At 44.2% G+C, this 12408-nt stretch overlaps 1 protein-coding gene across 1 annotated transcript in view; it reads right to left on the reverse strand.

Annotated features, from left to right (window-relative positions):
- SMAD3 (SMAD family member 3) overlaps nt 1-12408 on the reverse strand; it is a 135517-nt gene that overhangs the window by 16411 nt on the left and 106698 nt on the right. The window contains exons 4-5 of the mRNA XM_077263257.1: nt 11034-11105; nt 10886-10936 (exon numbers count right to left, since the gene is read on the reverse strand). Of these exons, the coding sequence (XP_077119372.1) occupies nt 10886-10936; nt 11034-11105 (123 nt within the window). The remainder of the gene's footprint in view (nt 1-10885; nt 10937-11033; nt 11106-12408) is intronic.

The raw sequence follows: 12408 nt of genomic DNA on the forward strand, positions 1-12408 counted from the left end.
GCTGTGTTTTTTGCAAAATGCAGCATGTCACTTCTTTCAGCGTTTTTCACCCACTGAAAGCAACAGATGGTGCAGGAAATGCTGCAAAAATGCAGGTATCAGGTTGTGCTTCATTTTGGTGTGCAAAACCTGATGAATCTGAATTAGATTTTTTTTACGCACTAAACTTTATCAGCATGCACAAGAGACAAATGTACCCTAACAAAAACACAGCAATAAAAATGCAGCAAAAACAAAGCAGAAAGCAAAGAAATCTGCTTTCTGTAAGAAACTTAAGAGCTTTAAAGGGAACCGGTCAGCAGGATTTTGCTAAGTAAATTACAGACAGTGTCAGGTTGGCGCTCTTAAACTGATTAAAATGATACCTGGGGTGAAGAATTCCGTCTTGTGGTTTTTGTTTAATCAGTGGTAGGGCGCGTGCCCATGATCCGGAGTTGCTGCGGGTTTGATGAAGCATATTTATGCAGCATCCAACTCACAGCATCCAGATGTTACAGCATAATGAATAGGATTCCTAGAAATCTCATGTCCACTATGTGTCCACAGACGCCCACGGCTCACCTGCGGAGACGGACATGCGGTGCTTCTTTCCAGACCGCAGCATGTCTATTTCTCTTGCGGAGACTGGCAATAGACTGTACTGGAAGCTGTGAATCAGCACAGTTCAGTGAATACATGTGGACTCACCTGCGTTCAATAGACGGCAGCTCTGTGGACGCCGCGAACATGCCCTGCATCCAAATTGCTGCTAGTTCTGGACTGTGGCCTTATAAGTTTGCAGTTAATGAAATGCCCGTGCTCTAGGCTATGTTCACACGTTGCATTTTTGCTGCGTTATTTTTAAAGCGAACCTGTCGTCAGCAGGATTTTGCTAGGTCCGGCTGGTTTCTCTGGCTTAGAGCAGGAAGATGAGACTTTGCCTACAGTCCTGCCCCAAAGCACGGACATATCATTAACTGTAAACGTCTAACACTGATTACACAAGAACCACAAGACTGATTTCTTCACCCCAGGTATCATTTTAACCAGTGTAACAACCCCAACCTGACAACGCCTGTAGTTTACTTAGTGAAATGCTGCCAACAACAGGTTCACATTAAACTTTGCGTTAAAAAAAAAACGCAGCAAAAATGCAACGTGTGAACATAGCCTAAAGCGATTAAAAGACTGAACATGTGCACAGCAATGTCGTTTTTCACATTGGGTTTGCATTACATTCATTTTTTGCTGAACAGGCAGGTTTTAAGTGGAATCAGCCAGTTGTGTACACATACTCTTAAAAAGGAGCATTTCCATGTTGAAAACTCATTGTTTCTGAACACCTCAACAAAATCCATGAGAATAGGCACAGATGCCAGAGTGAATAGCCTCAGCTACAACCAATATGATCACCATTGCTGCTTATTACCAAGCTTTCCTAGCATGGTAAATCTGCCCACTTATGTAGGGGGAATGCCTCTTATGCCACGTTCACACATTCAGTATTTGGTCAGTATTTTACCTCAGTATTTGTGAGCTAAAACTAGGAGTGTAACAATCAGAGGAAAAGGATAATAGAAACAAGTCACCACTTCTGTATTTATCACCCACTCCTGGTTTTGGCTACAAATACTGAGGTAAAAAACTCACCAAATCCTGAACGTGTGAACATGGCGTTACAGAGAACCTGAAGCTGATACATGCTGCCCTGCGTGTGTGTATAGGTAGAGACCGGTCAGTCCATGGCAGCAGGCAGGCAGAAGCCACCAGGTACCCACCACTCACCAGCTACGTGACTATTAAACAATGTTTATTTCTGAGGCGCCTCAGCATTTCAGAGTTAAAAATATATGGCTGAAATCACACAGCCGGGGATCGGGCAGCATATATCCGTTGTCAAGTTCCTTTTAAGTAACATTTTTTTAGAGCTCTATATTAAAAGTAAAGAAGAAGTCTTCTGTGCGATGTTCTCATAGTGAAGCAATGAAATGGCACACTTTAATGTTAATACACCATAGAGGTTTTCACCTCAGAAACCACAGCTTTCTTTAAGAAGAGGAAGAGCAGAGTGAGTGAAGTAAGGCTGATCTCACTCCCACAATGCTGCAACCCCTCTGATAAGGACAGGCCCCTCGTATATTCAGGCCTGGCTCGCTGCCAAGCAAAACCGCCTGACCTAAACTCTGCATCCGGCCAACTTCCCCGGGATCAGGAGGAGAGCACTCAGGGGCATGTTTATATTAATATTAATACGCAGCGCTATCGTAATATATTATTCTTACAGAATCGCTGACAATCCACTTTACTGTGAAAATATACAAAGATATCAACACTCATCGGGAACAGATGTGGCCTGGGACTAATATGTGATCACTTTGCCTCCCTGTGCCACAGAGGCATCCGTCAGACCGTCATGTCACACTGCATGGCTCAGTCCTATGATCTAAGCAGAAAAGACTCCCACTTTCCAAAGGGCTAACCCTAAAGCCGCACTTTATATGAAGCACAGCTAATAATGACGTTATCTGGAGATACATGCGTTTAAAGGGAATCTATAATCAAGGGTATTTTTTGTGTGGTAATTTGAGAACAGCCTAATGTAGGGGCAGAGAGCCCGATTCCAGTGACGTGTCACTTACGGGTTTGGATAGAATCCAGGGTTTCCATGCTGTAGATGTAGCAGTGCTATGACTGCTGAGCTGTGTATACCGTCATCAACACCTCGTATTGGCAGCTTCCTGAGTACATTGTCAGCAGGCTGTCAATCAGGGGTTACACAATTAGCTGGACTACCTGTAATGAAACTACAGCAATATGCTAAGCCAGTGACAAATGCCTAGAATCATGGTCTCTGCCCCTACATCATTCTGATCTCAGATTAAATAGCAAAAACCTGCAGACACATTCTCTTTAAGCTGTAATTACAGGGTGCAGCGAAAATGTACTGTTTTGTATTTGCATATTGGAGCAATGCATATGTGTAATCTTTAGTGTATTGTCTAGTGGGCCGTTAAGGCAACTAAATATCTAATTTAACCTTGGGCTGCTCTTTTATCTCTATCCATGAATGCACAAGTCTGTATTTTGGTTTACTTTTCCATGCTACCGGGGTTGGTTTCTGGACAGATATAACCCTGTTAATGAACTAGGCGTATATCAAGCGAGGAACTGGCGACAGTCCTACCGGGCTGACCAAGCGCTATTTCACGAATGCTAGCGAAAGGGGCCCCTCAACCTGTCAAGGGTTGTGGGTGACTGTTTTACCATGTCAGTCACTGTGTGGGCCACCTCCCTATGCCTTCCTGGGCCCGTGTGGACAGGTGGTGTCTGTGTAGAACTGTGCCAAGCTGACCTTACGTGTCCCCAGGGGGTACGGAACCTCACGTTGACGTCAGGTGGGGTGGAGAGGTGCAGATCCTTCACAAATGGTGGCAGCGGTGGGATACTGTGTGATCTCTCTGGTGCCATCCTTCACACTTGTGGTCGTTGTTTGAAGGAGCCACCCCCCTCATTGTTTATCAGGCACAGCTTTATCATCAGCAGTCCCCGGTATTACAACTTAATTCTATTCAACTGACTAGGATAAACTGTGGTAAACTAATTCCAGTGCCTGGTAAACTACAAAGGGGACACGGTGCTAGCTGAGGCACCACTGAAGGGGACACTGTAATAGCTGGGGAAACAATGAAGGTGATACGGTGCTAGTGGGGGAAACAATGTAGGGCACATGGTGCTAGCTGCAAACAATGAAAGGGACACAGAACAAGCAGGGGCAACAATGAAGAGGACATGGTGGTAGCTTGGGCAACTATGAATGGGACACAGTGCAAGGTGGGGAAACAATGAAGGAGACACAGTAAAAGCCTATGCAACAATGAAGGGGACACGGTCCTAGCTGGGGTAACAATGAAGGGGACACAGTGCCGGCAGGGCTGTGGAGTCAAAGTCGTGGAGTTGGAGTCCGTGTGCATTTTGGTGGAGTTGGTATATGGACAGACAGTAGTTCAATACAGGATGTGCTGTAAAAAATTTTCAGGAGAATTTCAGAAAGTTATGAAATGACCTATAAATGTCCATTCTGTTCCTGATCTAAGGATCTCGGCTTCTAGTGAAGATGAATCTGTGCTGCACTTTATGTACATGCTGAGTAGTGACCAGTGCTGTGGGGTCGTAGATGAGTTGAATCTGTGCTGCACTTTATGTACATGCTCAGTAGTGACCAGTGCTGTGGAGTCGTAGATGAGATGAATCTGTGCTGCACTTTATGTACATGCTCAGTAGTGACCAGTGCTGTGGGGTCGGAGATGAAATGAATCTGTGCTGCACTTTATGTACATGCTCAGTAGTGACTAGTGCTGTGGCGTCGCACATGAGATGAATCTGTGCTGCACTTTATGTACATGCTCAGTAGTGACCAGTGCTGTGGGGTCGTAGATGAGATGAATCTGTGCTGCACTTTATGTACATGCTCAGTAGTGACTAGTGCTGTGGCGTCGCACATGAGATGAATCTGTGCTGCACTTTATGTACATGCTCAGTAGTGACCAGTGCTGTGGGGTCATAGATGAGATGAATCTATGCTGCACTTTATGTACATATTCAGTTAGTGACCAGTGATGTGGAGTCGTAGATGAGATGAATCTGTGCTGCACTTTATGTACATGCTCAGTAGTGACCAGTGCTGTGGGGCCAGAGTCTGAGTCGTGGAGTTGGGAGTCAGAGGTGGAATTCAAGGAAATTGAGGAGTTGGAGGCTTTGCTTACAGACTCCACAGCCCTGCTAGTTGGGACAACTATTAGGGGGACACGGTGCTAAGTTGGGCAACAATGAAGGAGAGACGGTGATAGATTGGGCAACAATGAAGGGGACACGGTAATAGATTTGGCAACAATGAAGGGGACATGGTGCAAGGATGGTCAACAATGAAGAGGAGACAGTGCTAGGTTGGACAACAATGAAGCGGACATGGTGCTAGGGTGGGCAACAATAAAGGGGACACTGTGCTAGGTTGGGCAACAATGAAGGGGACACGGTGCTAGGTGGCATCAAAGAAGTGAACACCTTAATGGCCATTCCTGGCCTCTTCAGACGATCAATATTACATGGTGAGCTGAGCACACACTATGGCTTCTGACTGTAACTGGCAGCTCTGATTGAAACAATTTAACCCCTTACACATCTTACATGGTGCTGCGTCATACTACATCAGCCAGGGGCCTACTGAAGGTCCCCATTTCTGCATCTTTTTGCCCCTTATAAAGTCCTGTTACAGAGAATACTTCAAGGGAGACCCCTAAAACCCATAAATATTTTACAATATACTGCAATACATAAGTAAATAAAATAATTTAAACCCTATTTTTTTAAAACTGTTCAATGAAAAAAAAAAAAAATTACACTTTTAATGCCTCCCTCTTTCTCATTAAATTCTTACAATAAAAAAATATAAAGAAACATGTTTGGTATGGGGGTGTCCAAAGTCCAAACTTAAAATAAATAAATCAAACAAGCTCTGAGGCCCCGTTCACACGTTCAGTATTTGGTCAGTTTTTTACCTCAGTATTTGTAGCCAAAACCAGGAGTGGGTGATAGATACAGAAGTGGTGCATATGTTTCTATTATACTTTTCCTCTGATTGTTCCTCTCCTCATTTTGGCTTACAAATACTGAGGTAAAAAACTGACCAAATCCTGATTGTGTGAATGTGGTCTACCACAACTTGATATTTAAAATCAATGAAACATAAAATAAAAAGAAAACTTTATACAGTTAGTATTGCCGCTATCGTGGTGACTCGCAGAATAAAATGACTAGGTCATATTACTGTGGATGAAAAGAACAGATGCAGATACTGTGGCGGTGATATTGGGGCGTCACAGATCCGGCGTGCCTAGCGGTCATCTGACCCTTATGTTACACAGCGCTGACACACTCAGCTGGCTGCATCTCCTGCCTTGTGAATCATTCAGATTTTGGGCATCTATCACAAAGGGACGGCAGATCAGCTCATGCTTAGCGAGAGCCAGAGCTTACAGCAGATGGGAAGGACTGAGTCACAGAGCTGGAAAGACCAGAGTCTGTGGCCAACAACTGATAAAGGAACGGCGGTGGCTGCGGCCCACGTTCTCCGGTGCACACACACGCGGTCACAGATACACAGGGAAAGCTCGGAGTAATCAGGACAAGGCTAAATCAATCCCTCTAGATCTGGGATTAACTTGCCAGTGCAGAGACCTCGCATGCGGACATCTAGTATTTGTGCACACGTTGCGGATTTCTTGCAGAAAATTCCTGAAGAAAACCGGAAATTTTCTGCAAGAAATCCGCATTTTTTTTTTTGCGTTTTTTTTCCGTTTTTTTCGCGTTTTTTTAGCATTCTGCAAGCGTAATTAGCTTGCAGAATGCTAAAGTTTTCCCTGCGATCTGTAGCATCGCTTGGAAAACTGACTGACAGGTTGGTCACACTTGTCAAACATAGCGTTTGACAAGTGTGACCAACTTTTTACTATAGATGCTGCCTATGCAGCATCTATAGTAAAAGATAGAATGTTTAAAAATAATAAAAAAAATAAAAAAATGCTTATACTCACCCAGACATCTCACCGGCGTCCGTTCCGTATAGCTGGTCTGTGCGCACAGGACCTCCCGTGACGTCACGGTCACGTGAGCGGTCACATGACCGCTCACGACCAATCACAGGACAGTGACGTCATTCGGCGAGGTCCTTCAGCGCACACCAGGTACAGAAACCGAACGGCAGCGTGCGAGGAGGCGGCAAGACATCGAGGGTGAGTATAGGACTGTTTATTATTTTATTTCTTATTTTTTGACCACTTATATGGTGCCCAGTGCGTGGAGGAGAGTCTCCTCTCCTCCACCCTGGGTACCAACCGCATATAATCTGCTTACTTCCCGCATGGTGTGCACAGCCCCGTGCGGGAAGTAAGCAGATCAATGGACCCCTAGGTGTGCGGAATCCCTGCAATTCCGCATTTTTAATGAACATGTTGCTTTTTTTTCCGCTATGCGATTTTTTCGCGGAAAAAATCGCAACATTTGCACCAAAAATGCGGAATACACTGTAAATAATAGGAGGCTTATGTAAGCGTTTTTTTTCGCGTTTTTATCACGTTTTTAGGGTATGTGCACACGTTCAGGATTTCTTGCAGAAATTTCCTGAAGAAAACCGGAAATTTTCTGCAAGAAATCCGCATTTTTTTTTTGCGTTTTTTTTCCGTTTTTTTTGCGTTTTTTTAACATTCTGCAAGCGTAATTAGCTTGCAGAATGCTAAAGTTTTCCAAGCGATCTGTAGCATCGCTTGGAAAACTGACTGACAAGTTGGTCACACTTGTCAAACATACTGTTTGACAAGTGTGACCAACTTGTTACTATAGATGCTGCTTTTGCAGCATCTATAGTAAAAGATAGAACGTTTAAAAATAATAAAAAAAATAAAAAAAATGCTTATACTCACCCGCAGACATCAGATCTCCTCACCGGCGTCCATTCCTATAGCTGATGTGTGCGCGCAGGGCCTTCCATGACGTCACGGTCACGTGAGCGGTCTCGACCAATCACAGGACAGTGACGTCATTCGGCAAGGTCCTTCTCCGCACACCAGCTACAGGAACCAGCCAGCATGCAGCACAGAGGCGGGAACACTGCGCTGGACATCGAGGGTGAGTATAGGACTGTTTTTTATTTTATTTCTTATTTTTTGACCACTTATATGGTGCCCAGTGCGTGGAGGAGAGTTTCCTCTCCTCCACCCTGGGTACCAACCGCACATAATCTGCTTACTTCCCGCATGGTGTGCACAGCCCCGTGCGGGAAGTAAGCAGATCAATGGACCCCTAGGTGTGCGGAATCCCCGCAATTCCGCATTTTTAATGAACATGTTGCTTTTTTTTCCGCTATGCGATTTTTTCGCGGAAAAAATCGCAACATTTGCACAAAAAATGCGGAATACACTGAAAATAATGGGAGGCATATGTAAGCGTTTTTTTCGCGTTTTTATCACGTTTTTATAGCGAAAAAACGCGAAAAAAACGCTAAAAATCCTGAACGTGTGCACATGGCCTTATAGCGAAAAAACGCGAAAAAAACGCTAACAATCCTGAACGTGTGCACATGGCCTCAAGCCTTAATGACCGTGGACATCGCTGCTACCAGAAAACTCATTCACTGAAACTGGGCATAAAACAGGACTCTGCAGATCCACAGCGTCAGATCACAGCAACTAATTAAGACAAAATTAAGGTCGGAGAGACAAATGTACCCTGATAAAAACAAAGCAAAAAAAAGACCAAAACAAAGCAAAAACTAAGTAAAACCTGATTTTTTGAAGCAAGCTTCTTACTGCCAAGAGAGTGGGTTTTGAGTGTGGGAAAATAACGCATCAAAAACGCAACTTGTGAACATAGCCTAAAACTATGTCCTTATTCACACATGCAGTTTTTGTGTTTTAGTACATGAAAAATGGATTATGATCAGTGTTTATCTGATCTATTCTTGGTCTATGGGTTAGTTTGTACCATTGGTGTGGCTTCAATCTTTTACTATGCAAACAAAAACAAAAAACCTCAAAGCATCTCCTTCACTTTAATCTGTGCACAACGTACAGCACGTGGATGTCACACAGATACCACACAGATGCCACATAGATGCCACACGGATGCCACACGGATGTCACACGGATGTCACACAGATGCCACACGGATGCCACACAGATGTAACACAGATGTAACACAGATGTCACACGGATGTCACACAGATGTAACACAGATGGCATACGGATGCCACACAGATGCCACACAGATGCCACACAGATGCCACACGGATGCCACACGGATGTCACACAGATGTCACACAGATGCCACACAGATGTCACACGGATGTCACACAGATGCCACACAGATGTAACACAGATGGCATACGGATGTCACACAGATACCACACGGATGACACACAGATGCCACACAGATGTCACACGGATGCCACACAGATGCCACACAGATGCAACACAGATGCAACACAGATGCCACACGGATGCCACACGGATGTCACACGGATGTCACACGGATGTCACACAGATGCCACAAGGATGTCACACAGATGCCACACGGATATCACACAGATGCCACATGGATGTTACATGGATGTAACACAGATGGCATACGGATGTCACACAGATGTAACACAGATGGCATACGGATGTCACACAGATGTAACAGATGGCATACGGATGTCACACAGATGCCACACGGATGCCACACAGATGTCACACGGATGCCACACAGTTGCCACACAGATGCCACACAGATGCAACACAGATGGCATATGGATGTCACACAGATGCCACACAGATGCCACATGGATGTCACACAGATGCCACACAGTTGCCACACGGATGTCACACAGATGTCACACAGATGCCCCACAGATGCCACACAGATGCCACACGGATGTCACGCAGATGCCACACAGTTGCCACACGGATGTCACACAGATGTCACACGGATGTCACACGGATGTCACACGGATGTCACACAGATGCCACACAGTTGCCACACGGCTGTCACACAGATGCCACAAGGATGTCACACAGATGCCACACGGATGTCACACAGATGCCACATGGATGTCACACAGATGGCATACGGATGTCACACAGATGCCACATTGATACCGCACGGATGACATCTGTGGTCTAGCCAAGCTTTTCACAGACCCACAGACTTGATGGTGGCTTGAACATATCTCCATTTTTTTCAGACATGTGAACAGCTCCATGGACTATAATGAGTAAATGTTCTATCCTTGAAAACAAAGATCGGCGACGCAGGTGAATCACGGATGTCTGAATGAGGCCTTACAAACTAGAAGATCCTTAGGGCTCATTCAGACATCAGTGATTTTCCATCAGTATTTGTTTGCCCAAACCAGGAGTGTCTCCAAGACATAGAAGGAGGGGTCAGTCTTTCAATGATAGTTTTTTTTCTGTATGTTCTTTTCCTAGTTCTGGCATAAAACACTGATCAAAAATCACTGCGGCCTTAGGGTGAAAACCAATTTTGATTCAGGATCTTTACCTTCCAAAAGTATCTCTAGTCTACATCCACACAAAAACACAAACATCCTATTAACTTCCATGGGCACTGTTCAATGGAAAGCTGCGGCCCCCTGTAATGTCAGGTGGCCGGGGGGCACATACACAGAATAAAACCCCATGAAAGCGATGCCCTCTGTCTAGTTTATTCTCAGTGGGGGTCCTAGGGGTTAGATCAGATCATAAAGCGATGGCACATCCTAGTAATATGCTATCACTTTGTTACAGGAGAAGACCCCTTTAAACTGCAGGAGACCTCTACATAGAAATACATAAATCTTGCACGTTCTGCAGCTTTGTGAAGGCCGGTGTTTCTCCTAAGGCGGGCCGTGGGCTGACTGTTGTGGTTTTCTAGCACAAAGGGCACTTTGAGGCGAGTTTCTAGGTAAAATGCTGCAGTCAGCAAGTTTATTACAGCAAACTGCAGCTGAGCTGTACGCATCTGTACCGCATGGCCATATACCCTATGTCGCCTCATTTTCTGACACATGGGTGACAAAAAAAATAAATGTTTAGTGCATAGTCAGCTACAAGCGTCAAGATGCCAACCAATGACCACACCAGGAACACATGGACTTTCAAAGTACAGATATCCACCTAAATGCTCTTTCCTGCTTTGCTCCACATTTATTATCTGTCAGACATGTTCTAAGCACATTTGCGCCTTGCTGGCGGAGGCGGTGTGGTATACCGGAAAGTAGACAAAGGGCATATATTGTGATCCTGCACCCAAATACACTATCTTACAATAATCCCAAACATTTTGTGGGAAAATAAATTAGAAACCAATAACTTACCCATGTTACTGTGTGCAGGGGACATGGAATTTGGAGATAGGCTTGGTGACCCTAAAATAAGAATAATACAATAATAATGCTAGGAGTTATTATAACATCTCCAGAAACAGATCAGCAGTTTTCACGGTGTAGATTTTGGGTTCCTTACCGGAGTCTATGCTGTGGTTCATTTGATCGCTAGTTTCCCCATCTTCACTCAGGTAACCCGGAGGCGGTGTTTCTGAACAAAAGGAACAGATTACTCAGATGCTGAATATATACGTACAAACACATCTACAGTTCACCATTAGCGCCAATGGTATTTCGGCAGCTTGCACACCAGCATTCGGGAGATTCTCTCTACCTCCACCATATTCACCACCCGAAAAAAAAGTATTTATTTACTTAGAGAAAGGAAACGGTATCAAAACTTTGTTCACATGTAGCCTTATTGGGCAGTCAGGGCCATGGGAACTAAGCACAGAGGCTGCAATACCAAATAGTGAGCGGTGCCAAGGTCAGCAAGGTTTAGTGTACGGCACACAGTGTGTGCAGCGGGCCGAATGTAGCCAAGACTACGCCCATTGTGATGGTCAGTCACCGCAAGATTCCGTGTGCGAATGGCCTGCTACAGGTTGGTAAAGCAATGGCTGCACGGCTTCTGCACCACCGCCGCATCGCCTGACAATATCCTTAGGTGATTAAACACCCTGGACCCTAATAATCACATAAAACTTGGGGTTCTGGGTAAATTCATTAACCAGTTTTTGCTCAAGTTATATCCACATCACAAGTTTTAGGTAACAATCATTTTTAACCCCTTAAAACAGCACTTCTGGCATTGTTTTGTGCAATATCTGTTATTGTGGCATTCACTGTGGGCAAAACATAATGATATATTGTTATAGTACATATTGTCAAGGACATGATAATGATATAGGGTTATAGCACATATTGTTAAGGACGTGGCAATACCAATTATGTGACTTAAAACAGGTTTATTTTTTTCTAGATTAAACATTTTCCTTTTTTTAAAACTTGGACTTGGGGGAGGATTTTTTTTTTTTTATACACTTGAAAGCATTTTTTCCTTTTTGTTTTTATAACATTTATTAGTCCCCCCAGGGACCAGTGCATGACAGACAGTCTATCAGGCCACGTCTCCGGCTGTATCGTATAGGCTCTATTGTATAGCATACCCGGAGGTTATTGTCAGGCCTCCAGTTGGCACGGCAACCAATCAACAGTCCACAATTGTGCTGATGAGTTGTCAGAGGGAGCGCTCTTCATCTGTCAAACTGTTCATGTGCTGCTGTCACTATTGATAGATGTACAGTACAGACCAAAAGTTGGGACACACCTTCTCATTTAAAATTTTTTCTTTATTTTCATGACTATGAAAATTGTACATTCACACTGAAGGCATCAAAACTATGAATAAAAAAAGGGGGAGTTATATACTTAACAAAAAAGTGTGAAACAGCTGAAATTATGTCTTATATTCTAGGTTCTTCAAAGTAGCCACCTTTTGCTTTGATGACTGC

This window comes from Ranitomeya variabilis, chromosome 5 (genome assembly GCF_051348905.1).
Source record: "Ranitomeya variabilis isolate aRanVar5 chromosome 5, aRanVar5.hap1, whole genome shotgun sequence".
NCBI lineage: Eukaryota > Metazoa > Chordata > Amphibia > Anura > Dendrobatidae > Ranitomeya > Ranitomeya variabilis.